Source organism: Buceros rhinoceros, unplaced genomic scaffold (assembly GCF_000710305.1).
Source record: "Buceros rhinoceros silvestris isolate BGI_N320 unplaced genomic scaffold, ASM71030v1 scaffold15056, whole genome shotgun sequence".
Classification (NCBI taxonomy): domain Eukaryota; kingdom Metazoa; phylum Chordata; class Aves; order Bucerotiformes; family Bucerotidae; genus Buceros; species Buceros rhinoceros.
In genome coordinates, this window is record NW_010419434.1 from 26,627 (window position 1) to 44,210 (window position 17,584).

The following is a 17,584-nucleotide window of genomic DNA, read 5'->3' on the forward strand; positions in this document are numbered from 1 at the left end:
GGAAGGCAAAACTCAAAACAACTTTGAAGAAACAAACAGCAATTCTCAGAACTCCAGCGGTAAGTGTGTTCGCTCCCTCCTGCTCTTGCTTACCACGTCCCTTTCCAGAGCAGGATTCGGCTGTGATCGGTGATTGTTGATGTGTTGGGGTGCGTGCTGTGAGCTCGCAGGCCAGCAGCCTCCCTGGGGCAGTGTCCTCCTCTCGCTCCTCCCCAGGTTCCTGGTGCTCCAAGCCTGTACAAAGGTGATATGGGGATCCTGCTCCCAAGGTCCAGGTGCTTTAGCACGGATTTTCCAGTGGGGAGCAAAGATGCAGGGAAAGGGGAATGTGGATGGAGATGAAGCAGTGCCTGTTATTTGTCTGTGCATCAGTGAAGTCCTCGTGAAGCAAAACCATTTGCAACAAGCAAGAGGTGTTTGAGAACACGGAGTAGAGCATCACTTTGCTTACGCCAGTGATTCCAAATGTGGCAGTTTATTTACACACCTCTGTAACCGGAGCCCAGCTGTCAATGAGGTCACTATGGGGAGGTCACAGCACACCACATGTGTAGATGTGCCACTAACACATGTGCTAGAAGGAATTACAATTTACTCCACTTCTGGAGTTTCCTTTGAGTTTCAATTCCAAGTGGTAACTAAACACAACCACTGGCTGGGACAATTCTGTTTACAAACACCATTTATAGGGTTTTCTTTACAAGATTTTTATCCTGCCAGTGTGTCCCCCTGCCTTCAAGTGGGACGGTACCGTTCTCTTAAGCTCCCTAACTGGAGCATAACAGACTGACCAGATGAAATGTCATTTTGGCATCTTGATGCAGAGATAAATAACATGCCAGCAGGACAGGCTGCCCTCCTCCACCCCCCGTTCAGGAGTTCCAGACCACGTGGTGTTCACATGCCGCTAGCTGGGCTAGGGAAGGGAAGGGAAGGGATTTCTGCCCGGAGCAGGTTACACAGCGTCTGTTGGGGGAGGTTGTGTCTGCCTCTGAGGCAAATAAGGGGCTTTCTGGAACCATGTTGAAAAGGAATGAAGTGGTGTTGGCAAACCTACGTGCGAGTGATAGTGAATGGGAAAAAAGTTGTTTGTTACTAAAATAGTGCGTGTTATGTTGGGGGAATGATCCTGTACTAATCCGAGCATTCCCCACAATTACAGCTGTTCATTCGGGGACAGAAAAGCCTAAAGAAAAGAGGTGTAAGCAGAACCCATCAGGTGAGCTCCTCTCTGTGTTTCAGGCCCTTGTACTCTTCACTCCTGTTCCACTTGGGCAGCAGCACTCAGGAGGCCGTAGGGACTGGCCGAGTGTCTGCAGCCAGCGCAGCCAGGCTGTCAGCCGTGGCACGAGCAGCACAGCGCACGGGCTGCCCGGAGTTCCTAGCTGGACCTGCTGCTCTGAAAGCGGCCGCTCGCCTGCCCACAGGACTGCTTCTCATGCCTCGGCTTCTGTGGGTAGCCAGAAGGGTTTGAAAGCCTTTAAGTGCACATGTTTAAATGCCAATACACCATCTGGGTTTCTGACTCCTCTGGGGCCCTTTGAAAGCAGCAGCCTTAGATCGCTCCTGCTTTCTTCCTGCCAAGCCCTGTATCGCCTAGAGAGGAGGGACAGAACATCTAAGTTCGTATCAAACAGCTCGTCCCTAAAGCCGAGAAAGCAGCATTGTAAAACCTTCTGGCTGCAAACCCCCTCTTGTTCAGTGGTGCAGGAGGGGAAATGAATCTGTAGGGTGGGAGGGGGGCCAGGGAGCTCTGATGAGACGCACCCACACAGGAAGTGGCCACATTGAGTAGGCCAGGACTTCAGGTTCTGTCTGAACTGCTGTTAAATACTGAGCCATTGTCGCTGTGACGCATCTGACAGGTTCCTCCTGCCATCTCCTTGTACCAGCTCACATCACACTCATCCTTCTGAATCTGTTTCTGTCTGCACTGCGACATTTAAAGACATGAGTAAAAGCTCACAGTAAAAATAAAACAAAGCCAGAAATTCTTACAGATTAGGTAGTGCATTTCCTGTGATTTGCTCATCTTACTTCATTGTAGGAAGCGTTTCTGTCTGCAGCACAGGCACAGTCAGTTTATTTTAGTGGTGAGTCCGGGGCCTGACAGGCTGCAGGGGAGTTGCAAGGCGCTCACCTAGACTTGTGTTTGAGCCAGGAAACCTGGGGAACTGAGTGAGCTGCTGGTTTGAGGGTAGTTGGGCTCTGGTTGGAAGTGGTTCTTTTCTGCATTAAACAGCTGACACGCTCCTCAAAGCTGGACTGGTGCATGGGGACTTATAAACTTCTTTCCTTTTCCCCCTTTCCTTACCTATCCCACATCCTTCTTTCTACCTCAGCCCTGTTTTCCCCCCTGGACTCCATCTTTGTGCTGCTTCCTCCTCACTGAGAGCAGCCTGAGTGAGCAGCCCCATGTCACACTGTGAATGGCTCTGGTGATTAGAGAGGCCGTGGAAAGCTCTGCAGGCATCTGCATGCTTGGGCGTCCAGGGAGAACTCTCAGTAACTTCCTCGTTGAAGAGCTGACATGTCCTTACCTCCCCATTTCCCTTCTCTCTATGGTGGTGTTTCAGTAGGTGGGACAAACGGTGTGGGTCAGCGTTCATATGCGTGATGGGAACTCTTAGGAGTAATTCTGGTGGTATTGGCTTCTCCTCTCTTGTGCTCCAGCCAGCAGATTCCACGCAGGCAGGGAAGCAGCTGGTGATAACGTGGTTGAGAGTGACAGAAGGATGGATGCTTCTCATCCTCCCCACTCCCATCTGCTGCTTATCACCAGACTCCTGCTACTGTCCAGAACAGTCCCCAGGTTCGGGAGGTGAATGTAGGTCCCAGTTGAGCAGCCAGAGGACTGCGTGGCTTGGCCTTGGTTCCCGGTACCCCTTGCTCTGTGTGGGTGTGAGTGTGGTGTCACAGGCTGAGTTCTTGTGATACCACACAGAGCCACAGGATGTTTTTAGGCCACTCAGCCGGGTACATGATGCTCTTTCCTGGTGTCACCATCCTGACTGGCAGTGCCACAGACTGCTCTGTGTCTGGAGTGAGGGGGGGGATAAGCAGGAAGGTCAGCAACTAAACCACCAAAAATAGACCTGGCTGCATTTCATAGGGGGAATAAGACCATTTCTAAGTGCGAATAAGACCATCAGAATGGAAGATGTTTTATTTCAGCTGTCCCTTCCCTCTGCACAGCCCGGTCCTTGTCATCATGAGCACAGGGACCCAGTGTCCTTACCTGAGTAACGCAGCATCTGACTGCCCGTGAAGCAGCAGTCCCGCTCTGCAGGGCACATGCTGCTCGGCGGCTGTGCCTGAGGCCCATCTCCTAGCAGAAGGTCCGTGTCCCAGCAGGGCACGATGGAGCCACAGCACGGAGGGACAAGGACTGTTTAGCTGCTGTTCACCTTGTGACTGGGAGAGTGTCCTTTGTCTCAGTGGGAAGTGTCTCCACAGCCCCTTAGACTTGCTTTGGGTGGAACCTGGACATTTCGCAGTGCCTGCTAAGATGAGCAGATGGCTTCCTTGTGCTGCCTCTGGGGCAGGCAGCCAGCGCAGCGGTCCTGAGTTCCACAAAACTTGTGATTATCCGCTGCCGAACTGAGCATGATGTGACCAAGTCCTGAGAGGTGGAACTGGCTCGCTGTGATGCACATGCTGTTGATCATCCAAGGTGCTGGAAAGCTGCTTTCAAGCAAACGCTCGGTGGTGGTGGTCATTGTGCGGGGTGTTGATGTGTGCAGGGCTTTTCTGTACCAAATTCTCTAGAGGCCAATCAACATTTCAAAGCCAGCTTGGGAAATACTTTTCTTGCCAAAGCTGTTAGTGATGATCAGCCTGAGCATGGGAGAGCCCTAGAAAGCTGCGCGGTGTTCAGTGCTGGGGCTGAGTGGGCAGAACAGCCTCTGACTGGGAGTCTGCAGCCTCGGCCCCGCAGACTCACAGTGTGTAATGCCACCTTTGACCTCCCAAGCTGCTGGAAATCTCCGTTGTCTCACTTTTAGTCTGGCTTCAGAAAGCCTCAGGGGCAAGAACCATCCCTTAGTGCTTACAGCATAATCTAGCCTTGAGCTGTGGGTCTGGATTCTATGGATGACGCCGTGGTAAGGCAAAGGATTTGCAGTTGTACTTGTAGGCCAAGAGGCCCTGCTGGCCTCCCCTCTTAGCGTTTTTCATGAATAAATGCTTTTATTAGGGGTCCACGTGTCAGAGAACACAGTGCCTCACTGCTGTGGCTCTGGTTTCAGGTTTAACAGAAATCCTTCAGGGCGTTTCTGTGCAGCTGGGACGTTTGGAGTTGCTTACCGCTCTCCGGGAGCTGTCTTGTGAAATATGCCAACGGAATGTGTTCCGAGAGACCAGGGCTTGGAGCCTTGGAAAGGAACCCCTCTTCCAGGTCCATTTACGCACAGGAAAACTCGTCTTGGTGGCTCAGCTCACTGAACGCCTTTGCAGAGACAGTTCCCCTTGGCCTGAGAGCACGGATGGGAAATGGGAGCCCAGCGCGCGGTGCCGAGCAAGCAGGAGGGGAAGGTGACCAGCTTTGGGGTGGGAGGACTTAGGTGGCCTCTGCCTGAGATTCTGCCCTGTGTCCTTGATGCTTTCAGCAGACAGAGCCTCCTCCTTTGGCTTACGGTGCATTCGGTTACTGCTTGGCTTGCGTCTGCGTTTCAGGGGTGACTCGGAGCCAGCCTTGTGGTCCAGGGTGATGTCCCTTAGTGGGGAGTCCCTGCGTGCTGCACCCGAGCATGGCCATGGTGGCCGAGAACGCTTGTTCTTTCTCCAGTTGGCAGTCTGAGAAGGAAGCAAGAGCTTTACTCAGAACCTGAGAGCTGACGTTGGAAGAGAAATCAAATTAGTGCCAACAGATTTAACAGCCCTGATGCGTTCGGGCCTCTCCTCTTTGAAACGTGCTTCCCATAGCACCTTCTTACATAGCACCCTCTTCCTGGCCAAGGTGGCGGTGGTGCCAGAAGGTCTCTTCTCAAGAAGGTTACACCATTCTGGGGTGCGATGGCGATTTTGTAGGAGGCTGCTCCTGATTCTAATGCATTGTTCCATAGGTTTGTGTCAAAGGTGCTGGAGGATGCAGTCACACCGTTATTAAAGCTAAAACTGGGGGAAACTGGGCAGAAACAACTGAGACATTTCCCTTACAGTTCTTCTGCATTTGTTTTTCATCACCATGTGGACAGCAGTGTTGAAATGTGGGTCTTTTCTGTCGAGGAGAGCGGCCTGGGGCCCTGCTCCCTGCACTGCCACCGCTCGCTGAGCTGCCTGCTGGGTTGCACAAGCAGCTCAGGGCGTTTTCTGTTGAAACTGTTCTGTTAAAAGCTCTCAACTCATGTTCCCTCCTGGCCTCAGACCAGGCTCTGCTGTTTTCTCTGGCTTAGATGTGCCAGTGAGAGTTAATGTGGGAATTAGAGTGATTTATTTAACCTAAGCACAAACGCTGGGGTTTTTTTTCAGCCTCACTCTGGAGCCTCCTTCACTGCACATTTATAAAGCACTAATGAAAGTGTCTAATAATAGCCCTGGGGAAAGATATTTTAAATTGCGCAGCCAACGGTGAGCGTTAGCTCCCTGTAGCTCCAGAGGCTGAAGAGGCTTCAGTGGCTGCCGGTGCTTTAGGTTTCTCCGAAAGTGTTTTCAGAGAATACCTGGGTGACCAGTGAGGGTGACATGGCAGCACGTCTTGTTCAGAGCGCAGAGTGTTGCAGGATTTTCATGGCTTATTTGTTTATGTCAGGTTTTTGTAGGGTGCACCAGTGGCAGCCAGTGGTAGAGAGGCCACCATCTGCTGTGTGCAAACTGCAGGAGCTTGTGTCTAGGTCACAGCCTGGCCACAAAGCAGGAGCAACCGGAGCGTGGAATTCTAGACTGTAAAGGGGGAGTGTTTGAGAGCACCTTGGTGAGCGCTCTGCCTGCCTCCTGTGGAAGGTGAGCTTCGGGCTGCTCTCCCACCCACCCTTCCCATCACCCGGCTGCTGTAGGTTGAGCTGTGGGAACGCAGGGAGGAAGGGAAAGCTGCTCAGGCAGCCTGGTGAGTTCATCCTCTGTTCTCTTGAGATATGAGTGTGAAGCAGGTTGTGTGAGTGCGGCAGCCCTGCACGCTGCTGGGAAGTGATGGGTCTTGGGAGGATGTAGCCCATGTCCTGCATCAGCCCGGGAGGGCTCAGGGTGCTGGGAGCTGTGGTTACAGGAGTGGTTACTGGACTCCCAACCCACACCCTGAGCAAGCCAAGTACAGAGCCAGAGACTGGCCAGCACCGGCATGTTTAGCATCTGCCCAGTGCAGTAGAGGAGGGTTGGAAGAAGAAGAGAACCTTCCTCCCTAGCCCACACCAAGGGAACAGAGTGAGAAAGTTCCCAGCAAGGCACTGCTGACATGCCCATGGGCCCAAGTGAGAGCCAGGCGCCTGCCTGAGCACGCTGGGTTTTCGTATCGAAAGGGGGTACCGTTGCTCCTGCCACAATTCCCACCCCCTCAGATGCGGAGCAGCAGGAAGAATTGGTTCCTGAGAACCAAAGAAGGGTTTGAGGAGGTGAGGGAGAAGGTCCCTGGCAGGGTGAGCCAGGCTGGCTGGGCAGTCCTGCTGCACAGTGGAAGTCTCTGAGCCACTTCTGAGCTGACTGCACAGCTGCTCCTCCTGCTTCTCTCGTAGGCAGGGCCTGTCGTGGCCACCCAAAACAACTGGGGCTGTTGGGGAGCACTGGTGTTCTTGGGGCAGGATGGATGGTATAAACCCCAGTCGAGCAGGGAAGAGAAGAGCTGGGATTCCCCCTGGGGAAGGAAAAGCAGAGGAGAACCGCAGTGCTGTGGAGGGGGCTGTGCTCCCAGCAAGGAGAAAGGGGCATGACAGTGGCTCACAGGGGTGTCCAGTTATGACAACTTTTCCAGTTAACTCGACCTTTTAGTTGCGAGCAGAAATCGGGGGAGAGGTGGATTTACCCGCTGTGTGTGCCAGCCCAGGTGAGCAGTTCCTCTCCAGCGGTGGCTTTTGCCTGATTCCAGGTACAGATGACCTCTTCCTTCTCTTCACCTTCCAGCTCCCTCTCCCTCTGGTTGGACTGACACATCGCTCCCAGCTGCCCGACTGTTCCCAGCTCTGTGTATGCAGAGCATGGGGGGCTTAGAACCTGAAACCTCAGAGGTGTGAGGGCTGAGAAAGCCTTGAGAAGTGAAGTGAGTTTGTTCATTCCAACAGAGTTTGAATTGTTGGATGAATTGAAATTTTGTCCCTAGTTTTAACCTAACTCGTTTTGGTTTGTGGCAGACTGTAAAATTCTATGGCTCTTTGTCTCAGAAGTATTTAGAAAATGTTCTAGCATTTTCAGAACGTGAAATGAGTTTTTGAAAGCAGACGGTGGTTTCGTTGGCAGAGGTGGACGGTTCCAGAGTAGAAGAGAAGGGGAGGCTCTTGGAAATGGGGCTGCATCAGACACAGTGTTTTGTACTGGCAGAGGGAGGAGCTTCAGATGGAGAACGATGGAGACCTTGATGGTCACTGCATGATGGATGGAGATGGGGTGAACCCAGAAAAGACTGGTCAGGAGCGAAGGCGAGTCAGGCAAGGGGGAAGCTAGGAGAAACAGCACAGGTTTGTGGGATAAACCAGCTGAGAATATAACAGGAGGAGGGTGAAGCAGCTCAGGGGGACAAAACGAGCTGAGAAGAAGGTAAGAGGACGTAGTGAAACAGGAGAGGGAAATGAATGTGAGAAATGTGCTGCTCGAAGCATGCTGGACGTGAGTGATTGGCTTCTCAGTGAGGTGCCCTGTCCCTGGGCTCAGGGGAAGAGCTGGTCTGGTGGCTGCTGGCTGCTTGGAAGCTTGCGTCTGGGGGAATCGTGGAGCTTGTTCGCTTGCCTGGGAGTCGAGTCGAGTCTCTGGACCACAACAGTGAAGGATGGATTGCTCTGCCACTGTTTCTCTGGCCGAGGGTCCTACAGGCAGAGGTGGCAGAAGGGAATGTGTGTGCCTGCTTCTGTTTATATGGCACACAGAGACCTGGGAGTGTCCCAGGGAACTGCAGTGGGACATCGCTAACTTTGAGACTTCCTCAAGCACCCGAGATGGGCAGCATGGTCCGTCCTCCTTCTCTGCTCTAGGGGAAGGGGCTCCAGCATAGCGGTGGGGGGAAGCACAGCAGTGGTGGAGGTGTTGGCTGCCCCGGCTGCAGCCCCACAGCTCTTCTGACCCTGCCGGGAGCCTGTCAGCAACATTCTGCAGCTCTTTGAAGTGTGAATTCTGTCATTAGTTAATCACGTCACTCAAGGAGATCCAGTAATGAAAGAAAGCATTGAGCAGGGCTCCTCCCGGTGGAGCTGGCTCCATCGTTTCCGAGGGCCGTGGGTTCTGTGGGAAAGGCACTGCAGGGTCTTCAACCTTACGGCATCTCCGTATGGCTTACACGAACTGCCTGTGGCCTCTCCTGTGGTTTTCCTCGCAGGTTCCTGTAGCATCTGCTGAATTCTGGGGTTTCTGACACAGACTTCTTGCAGTTCATCGCCAAGCCAGGCTTGTGCTTTCCTGTATTGTGGTTCTTCCATCCTGGATGCTGGTGCTTTTGCTTGCTCACAGAGCGTTTTTTTGCTTGGTACAGAGTACGTTTTTCCCCCTTGAAAGCAGATTCAGGTTTCTGGTAGATTGTAGCAATAGCCTTTGCTCTGTCTCTGTGTCAGGAATTTATATGCAAAGTTGTTTCTATGCCAAATACTTTGATTTGTCCGCTCTGCTGTTACGGAACAAAACACAGAGGCGTACGTGGTGGCAGCGAGCTGGTGTGTCAGGAGGAACAGGAGCAAGCGGCCACATTAACACATTGCAGCCAGCGTGGTTTGATGTTACGTCTGTCAGCCGAGGCACTCGACTAAGACTGTTCAAACGAGCAACTGCAAACATTTGTATTAGGTGAATTCAGTGGAAAAAATGCGCTTTCAACAGGTTAGAACAGAACTTAACTTATCTTTCAGGTCGTGAGGGAGCTCTGCTCCCAGCTCTTTCCTGACTCCAGCTCATCCATACTACTCTGGCAACACGGCTCTCCTGCTCTGCTCTCAGACTTCCGGCACAGCTTCTGGGCTTCTTCCCCTCCACCGCTGCTTACCCCGGTGGCACTCGCCATTCCGCACTCTTGTGACAGCCACCAAACAGCCCCAAGCTGAGTTCCCCCATGGCACTTCTCCATGCCCCAACTTCGGAGCAAAGGGATTTTTCACAACCCGAAGCTCCTTGTTTTTCTCAGGACAGGCAGCAGAGACTGGAATTCCACAGGACTGGATGTGAAGTGAATTCACTGTGCTTTGCTTTCAGGCTTAAAGAGAGCAAGGATGTGCTTAAGACCACCTGTGGCAGGCACGAGCTAGTAGTAAACCCTGGGCAGTGTGTAGCCTCCCAAACCTTTGTGCAGATCCCCTGAGATCCCCCCACAGCCCCGGCAGGTGCTTCTCTTCAGTGCCCGAGCTGTTTCCCTCTGCCACCCTGGGCCTGCTCGTGGCAGTAAAGCGAAGCACGTGGAAGAGGCCCGACCCCAGCCCAGGAAGCAGTGCCGTGCCCCCGTGCCGTCCCGAATCACAGCCCGAGCCCCGCGGGTTCGGTTCTAAGCAGCTGCTGTGACACGCACGTGTGGGCTGAGGTGACAAGGAGCGGGCCCTAACGCCCCGCTGCTGTTCAGACTGAAGTCTGCACGTGTGCTGCTGCCCTGCATACTCTGTGTAATTCTTCTGAACTGATTTCTCCCAAACAGAGCCTTACACCTGTGGAGCTTGTGGAATCCAGTTCCAGTTTTATAACAATCTCCTGGAGCACATGCAGTCCCACGCAGGTAAGCTGGGCACTTTGACTCGCTTAAAGCGGAGAATTAAATTCTGTGCTGCTGCCTGACGTTGACCCCGTTGTGTGTCAATAGCGCTTTCTGTGCTCACAGTTTCCAAAGCCCCGGTGGTTTCACCCGCAGCAAACCCAGATCCTCAAAGGCCACAGCCCGCAGCAGTGGCTGCAGCAGTGCAAGGCTCACCAGGTCGTTCGCTCCTTTCCCCTCTGCTGGCACAGAGCACATCAGATACAGACACGTCAGAGGTGTCCAGGGAGTGCTGGTGGCGTCGGCACTGGTGGGTCACTGCTGCTCCTGCAGGGAGGGCAGTTCCCGTGGAAGCGACCGAAGCAGAACCACTTGCAGGGCAGCAGAGCCTTCGCCCACACGAGCCTTTTCTGTGCTTGTGTCTCCTGGAGTTCTGCAAAGGGCTGAAGTGTGTTCTCGGAAGAGGAATGTGCTGTTGCAGCAGCTGTGTTCAGTTCCTTCTCCTCAAAAGAAGATTCTGAGTGGTTGCACCCCGTTGTTTCTGAGCCACCTGTTTTGTTTTCTCTCTCAGTGCCTGGGCGGTGTTTTTAACAGTTCAAAGCCGAAGCTGTTTCACAGGCAGCATTCAGAATGTTCCAAAAAGTAGAAACAGGATTTTTTTTTTTTATTGGCAAAATTTTTTCCTTTCTTTCCTCTTGAATGAAAATTCCAGTGAATGAACACAGGTTTGCAAACGAATTCACCTTGGACAGACCTGTGTTCTCCAGCAGGCAGCTGCTCTGTTCAGACACGTGGTCAGTGCTTGCGTTTGCCCTCCCTGTGCCGGGGAGCCCTGAGCAGAGTAGCATGAGGACAAGAGGCTTAAGGAAAAGCCTATTTTCTGTTCTGTAGCAGTGATTCTAATCAACCTTCTCACCTCGTTCAGTGTTTGAGTATTACTCTTAATTTTAAAGAGTGTCCCTTGAGTTCTTCTATGCGCTTTCTGGTGGCAGTTCAGATCTCACTGGCGAATCTTAGCACAGGCTTTGTGTGGTGTTCGGCAGCTACTTTATCATCTTCCCAACATTATGAAGAGACATTTAGGGTGATCCGTGATGAGATGGTGTAAGTTTTGTGAGCATTATTTTCTGTTAGAGCATAAGCTGGTTGATGTGACTGGACTTCATGCTGCACCGAGGAGCGGTGAAGCTCTGCTGGGGCCGTGGCTGCCGTCCCTCCCTGGTGTTGGGTCTGGGGTTGCTATTCGTTGGTGGTTTCTCTTTGCCTCCCAGCTGCGTCCTGACCATACTGTTCCTTCTTCTGGTCTCCGGTGCAGAAGTGCAGCATTTGGAGTTGTAGCTCTTGGTGACACTGAGTAGAGGAGCTGCAAAGGAGGGACCAAGGCTGAGGTGTCAAAGGGGACAATGGCAATCCACTGGCAGGGTGTGAGCTTGTGAAAATGATTAGCTAGTGCTGTCTGCAGCTTCTTCCCTCTCTCTTCCTTACCAATGCCTCACAGCCTCTGGGCTTGTTCCCCTGGTTACTTCGGACACAACAGGGCTGGAGGGAGCAGATATCTGGGACATGGCTCATGTGATGTCGTAAATGAGTAAATCTCCTCTTCCCAGCTCAGGATTTCTCCTGTTAAACTGTTTTCTCATTTCTCCCTGCCCTGTTTGTAAGTCACTGTCTTCTGCTTGGCTGCTTCTCCCAAATGTCTTGCTGGCACAGCAACAGCTTGTCCTTGTCTTAAGTCCTTTCTCCAGGTGTCCCTGAGGCTGCCTGTGTGACAGCAGCCATCCCCTTCTGTGGCACCTCTCTGCATCATCTTGCCAGTCCTGTGCTCGTGCCTCTTCCCCGGAGGGAACTGCAGCCGTTCCTCCTGGTCTGTGCCGCTGGGGCAAGCGGTGCAGGGTTTGCTGCTGTGGGATGAGGGCAAAGCAAACTGGGGAGGTGTGAAACCTACAGAGAGCTGTGCTGGGTGGCCAGTTCAGGAGCTTGTACCTAAGCAGAGCAGCAGTGGAGGTGACACAGGGCTCACAGTTACTCTGCTCGCAGTTTGTTGCCTTTTAGCCTGTCAGAGCTTGGGGTTTTCCATATCCAACATCCCCAGAGTCCGGGGGTGCCGTGACCTCGCAGTAGTCAGCAGGACAGGACCCTCATACTGGGGACACTGGCACAGTAGCGGTTTATACCAGTCCGTATGCCTGGCCCAAGGAGTGTTTCATCATGGGGATGCAGAGACCCACATGGGTCAAATAGTGGCCCAGGTAACGTGTTCAGGAGTCCAGCTGAGCTTGTGCAAAGGGCTGGTCTCTTCCAACTACGCATGTGGCGTCCGCTGCATGTGACTGAGGACGAGAACTTGCTGCTGGCCTCGAGAAGCAAAAGCAGGGACATACTGGCTCTGGAGTCATTCAGAGAGCTGAGCCTGCGGGCCAGAAGGTAATAAGGAGAGATTATAGCTCCATAAAGCAGCTACACAACGAGAAGAAGCAATTAGAATGTAAATTGGATGCTGAAACGCAGAAATAGAACAGCAGAACACCAGGCAAAGGAACCCAGTCGGTAATTACACTGTACAATAGACAGCCTTGACTCCCTTTAGAGCGCTTGGTTCAGGTCGAGTGCTACTGTATAATGCCCTTCCTACCACCTAGAGCTAAAAAAATAAAAGAACGACTAGGCTGAACCTGGATTAAAGGATTGGAGGCATGAAAAGAAATTAAAGAACCATGATCTGTGTAGTTCACAGGCTGCCTGATAAAGAAGATGAGGCTGAAATGCACCAATCTCATTAATGCCTGATTGAATGCCAGCAGGTATTTGTACATAGTAAATCCCTTCTTATTATGAAATATAGAGAGTTTCTCCCCCCACCCCTACCCAGACACAGAAGGCCTAAACCATGAGCAAAGTTAGTAGGCAACATCCAGCATTTTCCTTTGCTTAGCTGCAGATGTTTGGAGCTGAGGACACTGGTGGCATTAGCTCAAGAGCAATTAGTATAGGCAGTGCTGCGGGAAAAGTGATGTGTGATCTCTCTTATCTGACCACTGGCACTCACTGGGGCACCTCCTGCTCTTCACATCTCCTACACCCCTGCCAAGACCTGGGGCTGCAGTCCCGAGCACAGCAGGTGTCACAAGCTGCCGAGGTACCCACCACGACCATGACCTCCCTGGGCACACACAGTCCTTGAGGTAGTCCCGGAGTCTACCGGGTTCTGTCACGTCCTGGATTGCTCTTAGGTATTGATCCAGTCTGTGGCTGGTGCAGTGCCCAGAGCTAATAACAACTGTGCAGCCCGTGGTGGTCCAGCAGTCAGGTCTGAGCATGCCCCAGCAGCTGACACACAGAGCTGCTCAGACTGGAGAGGACTTGCTTGTGAGGGAGAGAGCACTGGAGTTCCATCACATCACTGCTTGTCTCGAGATCTTGCTGGTCTCCCTCTCTCCCAGGTCCTTCCACAGGTGAAGGAGAGCGGCTTTGCCCTCTCTGGTTTGTTCTGGTGGGCAGCCCACCACTCTGCCCAGCACCAGGTCAGCCTGGGCTGCAGAGCAGGGCTCCCGTGTGTGCCTTTGCAAGGCACCCTCTAATCCCTGCTCTGCTGTGTGGAGCGCTGGGGCAGGATGCATTTCACTGCATGCTGGTGTGCCCGGGCTGTAGATATTTCCACCTGAGCTGGTCAGGTTGGACTGTCTTGATCAGTGGAGAAGAACTTAGTGACTCCAGGTGAGTTCAGAGCATGGTGGATCTTGCACTGCAAGAGGCATCTATTGGTGCAAGAGGCATCTATTTCTACCTGGGTGAATGAATTGCACTCTTAAGCCTCTGTTGCACCACTGAGTGTAAAAGGAGCCCTAAGGGGCCACTTTGAGGAGAGATGTCTCTAACAGAGGTGTCCAAATTTAGGTGAGATGAGTCTAGCTGAGATGAGTAAAGGACCTGTTTTGCCTTCTATGTTTTTCATTCCATCCTTCTGTTCAGCCTGGTCATCAGTCTCTCCACCTTTCTCCTTCCTTTTCCACCTCTCTTCATTGTGCTCTTTATTGTTGTTCCACAGCCTGTTTCAGGACACAGTTTCATGGAGAACTAGAAATGTTCCTCTAGAGGGTGGAGTAGGTTCTTGGGGCACAAGAGAGGAAGGAACAAGGTCATGACACAAAATTTACTGATCTTGACTGCATTTCCTTGGCAGATCCCATCAGGTTGGCAGCCAGAGTGTTTAGCCCAGCGCCACCTACAGAAGTGGGAGATGAACACAAAGACACCTGGGGCAGCTGGTCTCTTTGCAGCCGTAGGGAGGAACACTCTTTGGTCACACTCCAGAAACTGGGGCTTTTTTTCTTCCTGAGGCAGCGGTGAGCAGCCCAGGAGGGGGTTACAGTGGGAAGAAACCGCAGGGGGAGATCATAGCAAGATCCTTGGATGCAGAGGAGTTGAGTGTAGCTTGAAAAACAAAGTAGAGGGAAAAGAACAGGGAAACCACCTGCAGCAGCATCTGCCAGAGGCAGCGAGGCAGAGGAAGGCTGAATGTTTGTTACACCTCCTTTCCCTTCGAAAGGAAGCAAATTGCCCAGGTTGGGCCACACAAGGAGCAGCTCTTCCTCCTGGTGTGCAGCTCCAGCTGACTGGGAGACGTTGCTCAAGGTGTGCAGATGGCATCAGTGGCCCTGGTGCACAGGAGAAGCCGTGGTCATTTCAGCCAGTTTGGGAGGTGATAGGTCCAAAGACAGTTTCAAGGTTTCTGATGGTCCTGTGCTATCTCTCTGAAAACTGCTTAAAAGCTATGGAGAGTGTAGTAGATTGTTGTCACCTGAGTTAAGGGAACTGTAAGTAAATGCTAAGCAGATGGGGACTGTTTCCCCTCTTTGTGCTTGTTTTCATCTTGTGCTTCTAACACCTCCCTGTCTCTTGCCTGCAGCTGACAACGAGAACAATATTGCCTCTAGCCAGCCCAGGTCACCTCTAGCTGTCGTCGAAGAAAAGTGGAAACCACAGCTCCAAAGAAACAACGCCAACAATAGTACGTAGCAGCGTTTGCTCTTCATCCCGAGCTTCCTTGTCCGCTTTGAACAAGTGGCTGTCAGAGCGGGTGCCGCAGTGTCGGGCGTTGTGCGGGGCCCTTGGGCTCATCTAACGGCACTTGTTTTCATCCCTAACTCACGCCCTGCCCTGCAGAGCACCCCCTCCCATTACGGGGATGCTCGTATGCAAAAGGCTCTGGGAACCCTGGGGAGGCGGTTGGGAAGGTTTGTGAGGATGATGCATTTGGGAACAACTGGGAGGAGTCAACTTCTGAGGCAAGGTCAGGCTTCCTGGCCTGGGGTTAAAAAACTAGTTCCGTTGTCGTGGTGTGACACAGGCATAACCTGTCACCCCCCGCACTGGCAGGCAGCCACTGTCTGCCTTTATCCCCAGCTGATCCCATGAGCTTGTGCTTCCCCACGGGAACAGTTAGAATACAGCCCTGTGGGAAATCGCTTCCAAAGCACTTGAGCTGAGCAGCCCACGGGAAGGGCGACAGGAAAACAGGGTGCTCTTGTGTTCTGCTATGGCCAGAAATGGCGTTCACGTGGCTTGAAATCCACCACGAAAGGTGGTGTAGCTGCAGTTCAGAGGAAGAAATGGGAGCTTGGGCTGCAGTTCTGTTGGAGGTGGTGGAGGAAGTTGAATATCTCACTGAAGCAACTCCTCCAACTTCTCCAACTGTCTCCAAGAAAAGGCTGACATCGCAAAAAAAGAAAGTTGTCCAGCTGGGCTGAGCTGTGACCACCAGCCCGTAGACCTGGATAGCGAACAGCGCAGGTGATTATGCCTTACCTAGGCAGTTCCTCGATGAACACCACGGAGATGCCGTTGGCTAAGGCGCTGGACTGTGAGTAGATAGTCCCCACACCAGGGAAAGCGTGCGGATAGGCTCCTTCTGCTCTCATCAAGAGCAAGGCCTGTCCCTGGAGGTCTCCAGAAACCCTTGGGGGAAGACATCCAGGGTTGGAGATGTCTGTTCCTTCATCTGGGCATGTTCCGTCTCTTGGTGTCTCTCAGAGAATTGTTTTGTGACTCCCTCCTCTCGCGTTGCAGAGGAGCAGTGCTCACACGGTGCTTTCTCTCCCTCCTTGTATTTCACTGCAGCATCCGCGAGCGGTTCGGTAGGGAACAGCGCGATCCCAGAGAAGGAGCGGCAGAACATTGCCGAGAGGCTCCTGAGGGTAATGTGCACTGACCTTGGGGCTCTGAGCGTGGTGAGCGGGAAGGAATTCATCAAGCTCGCACAGACCCTGGTGGATAGCGGAGCTCGCTATGGTGCCTTCTCTGTCACCGAAATCCTTGGCAATTTCAACACTCTGGCTCTGAAGCATTTGCCTCGGATGTACAACCAAGTGAAGGTGAAAGTCACCTGTGCGCTGGGCAGCAACGCATGCCTTGGCATCGGTGTCACTTGCCACTCGCAGAGCATCGGCCCTGACTCGTGCTACATCCTGACAGCTTACCAGGTGGAAGGCAACCACATCAAGAGCTACGTCCTGGGGATTAAGGGCGTAGACATTCGAGATAACGGTGATTTTATCCACCACTGGGTACAGAACGTGCTCTCAGAGTTTGTGATGTCAGAGATCAGGACGGTGTACGTCACGGACTGCAAAGTCAACTCCTCTGCGTTCTCCAAGGCAGGCATGTGCTTGCGGTGTTCAGCCTGTGCCTTGAACTCGGTAGTGCAGAGTGTGCTGAACAAGCGAACGCTCCAGGCCCGCAATATGCACGAAGTGATCGAGCTCCTGAATGTCTGTGAAGACCTGGCGGGATCCACAGGCCTCTCGAAGGAGACGTTTGGCTCCCTGGAAGAGACCTCTCCCCCGCCCTGCTGGAACTCGGTCACCGACTCCCTCCTGCTCGTCCATGAGCGCTACGAGCAGATCTGCGAGTTCTACAGCAGGGCCAAGAAGATGAACCTCATCCAAAACCTGAACAAACACCTGCTCAGCAACCTGGCAGCCATTCTGGCTCCGGTGAAACAGGCGGTGATTGAGCTGAGCAACGAGAGCCGGCCCACCCTGCAGCTGGTCCTGCCCACCTACGTCAAACTGGAGAAACTCTTCACTTCCAAAGCGAACGACGCTGGCGTAGTCAGCAAACTCTGCCACCTCTTCTTGGAGGCGCTGAAGGAGAACTTCAAAGTTCATTCGGCACACAAGGTAGCCATGATCTTAGACCCGCAGCAGAAGCTGCGGCCCGTCCCACCATACCAGCACGAAGAAATCATTGGCAAGGTCTGTGAGTTGATCAATGAGGTGAAAGAGTCCTGGGCAGAGGAAGCAGAATTTGAACCTTCAACCAAGAAGCCTCGGGCAGCGGGGGAGGCCACAGCAGCTCAGGAAGAAGATTGGTTCGGGAAAAATGAAGTCTATGATTATTTGCAAGAACCTCTCTTCCAGGCCACCCCTGACCTGTTTCAGTACTGGTCGTGTGTTACCCAAAAGCATACGAAACTCGCCAAGCTGGCCTTTTGGCTCCTAGCAGTGCCTGCTGTTGGTGCCAGAAGCGAATGTGTAAATATGTGTGAGCAGGCGCTCTTAATCAAAAGGAGACGGCTACTCAGTCCAGAAGACATGAACAAACTCATGTTTTTGAAGTCCAACATGCTTTAAGACTGTCTTTTAATTAAAACAAAACTTTAAAACACTGTTCCAAACAAAGAAAAAAGAATTTTAAGTTCTAAACACTGTGGACCTCATTATGAATGCCCCTGGAAACCAAGTGCTTTTTTATATATATATAAAAATATAAATATATATAAAA

At 52.5% G+C, this 17,584-nt stretch overlaps 1 protein-coding gene across 1 annotated transcript in view; it reads left to right on the top strand.

Annotated features, from left to right (window-relative positions):
- Positions 1 to 17,578, top strand: part of ZNF618 (zinc finger protein 618) — a gene marked incomplete at its 5' end in the record, with an annotated part of 37,312 nt that extends 19,734 nt beyond the window's left edge. The window contains 4 exons of the mRNA XM_010138919.1: positions 6 to 59; positions 9,749 to 9,826; positions 14,709 to 14,810; positions 15,920 to 17,578. Of these exons, the coding sequence (XP_010137221.1) occupies positions 6 to 59; positions 9,749 to 9,826; positions 14,709 to 14,810; positions 15,920 to 17,433 (1,748 nt within the window). The remainder of the gene's footprint in view (positions 1 to 5; positions 60 to 9,748; positions 9,827 to 14,708; positions 14,811 to 15,919) is intronic.
- Positions 17,579 to 17,584: the final 6 nt, after the last annotated feature.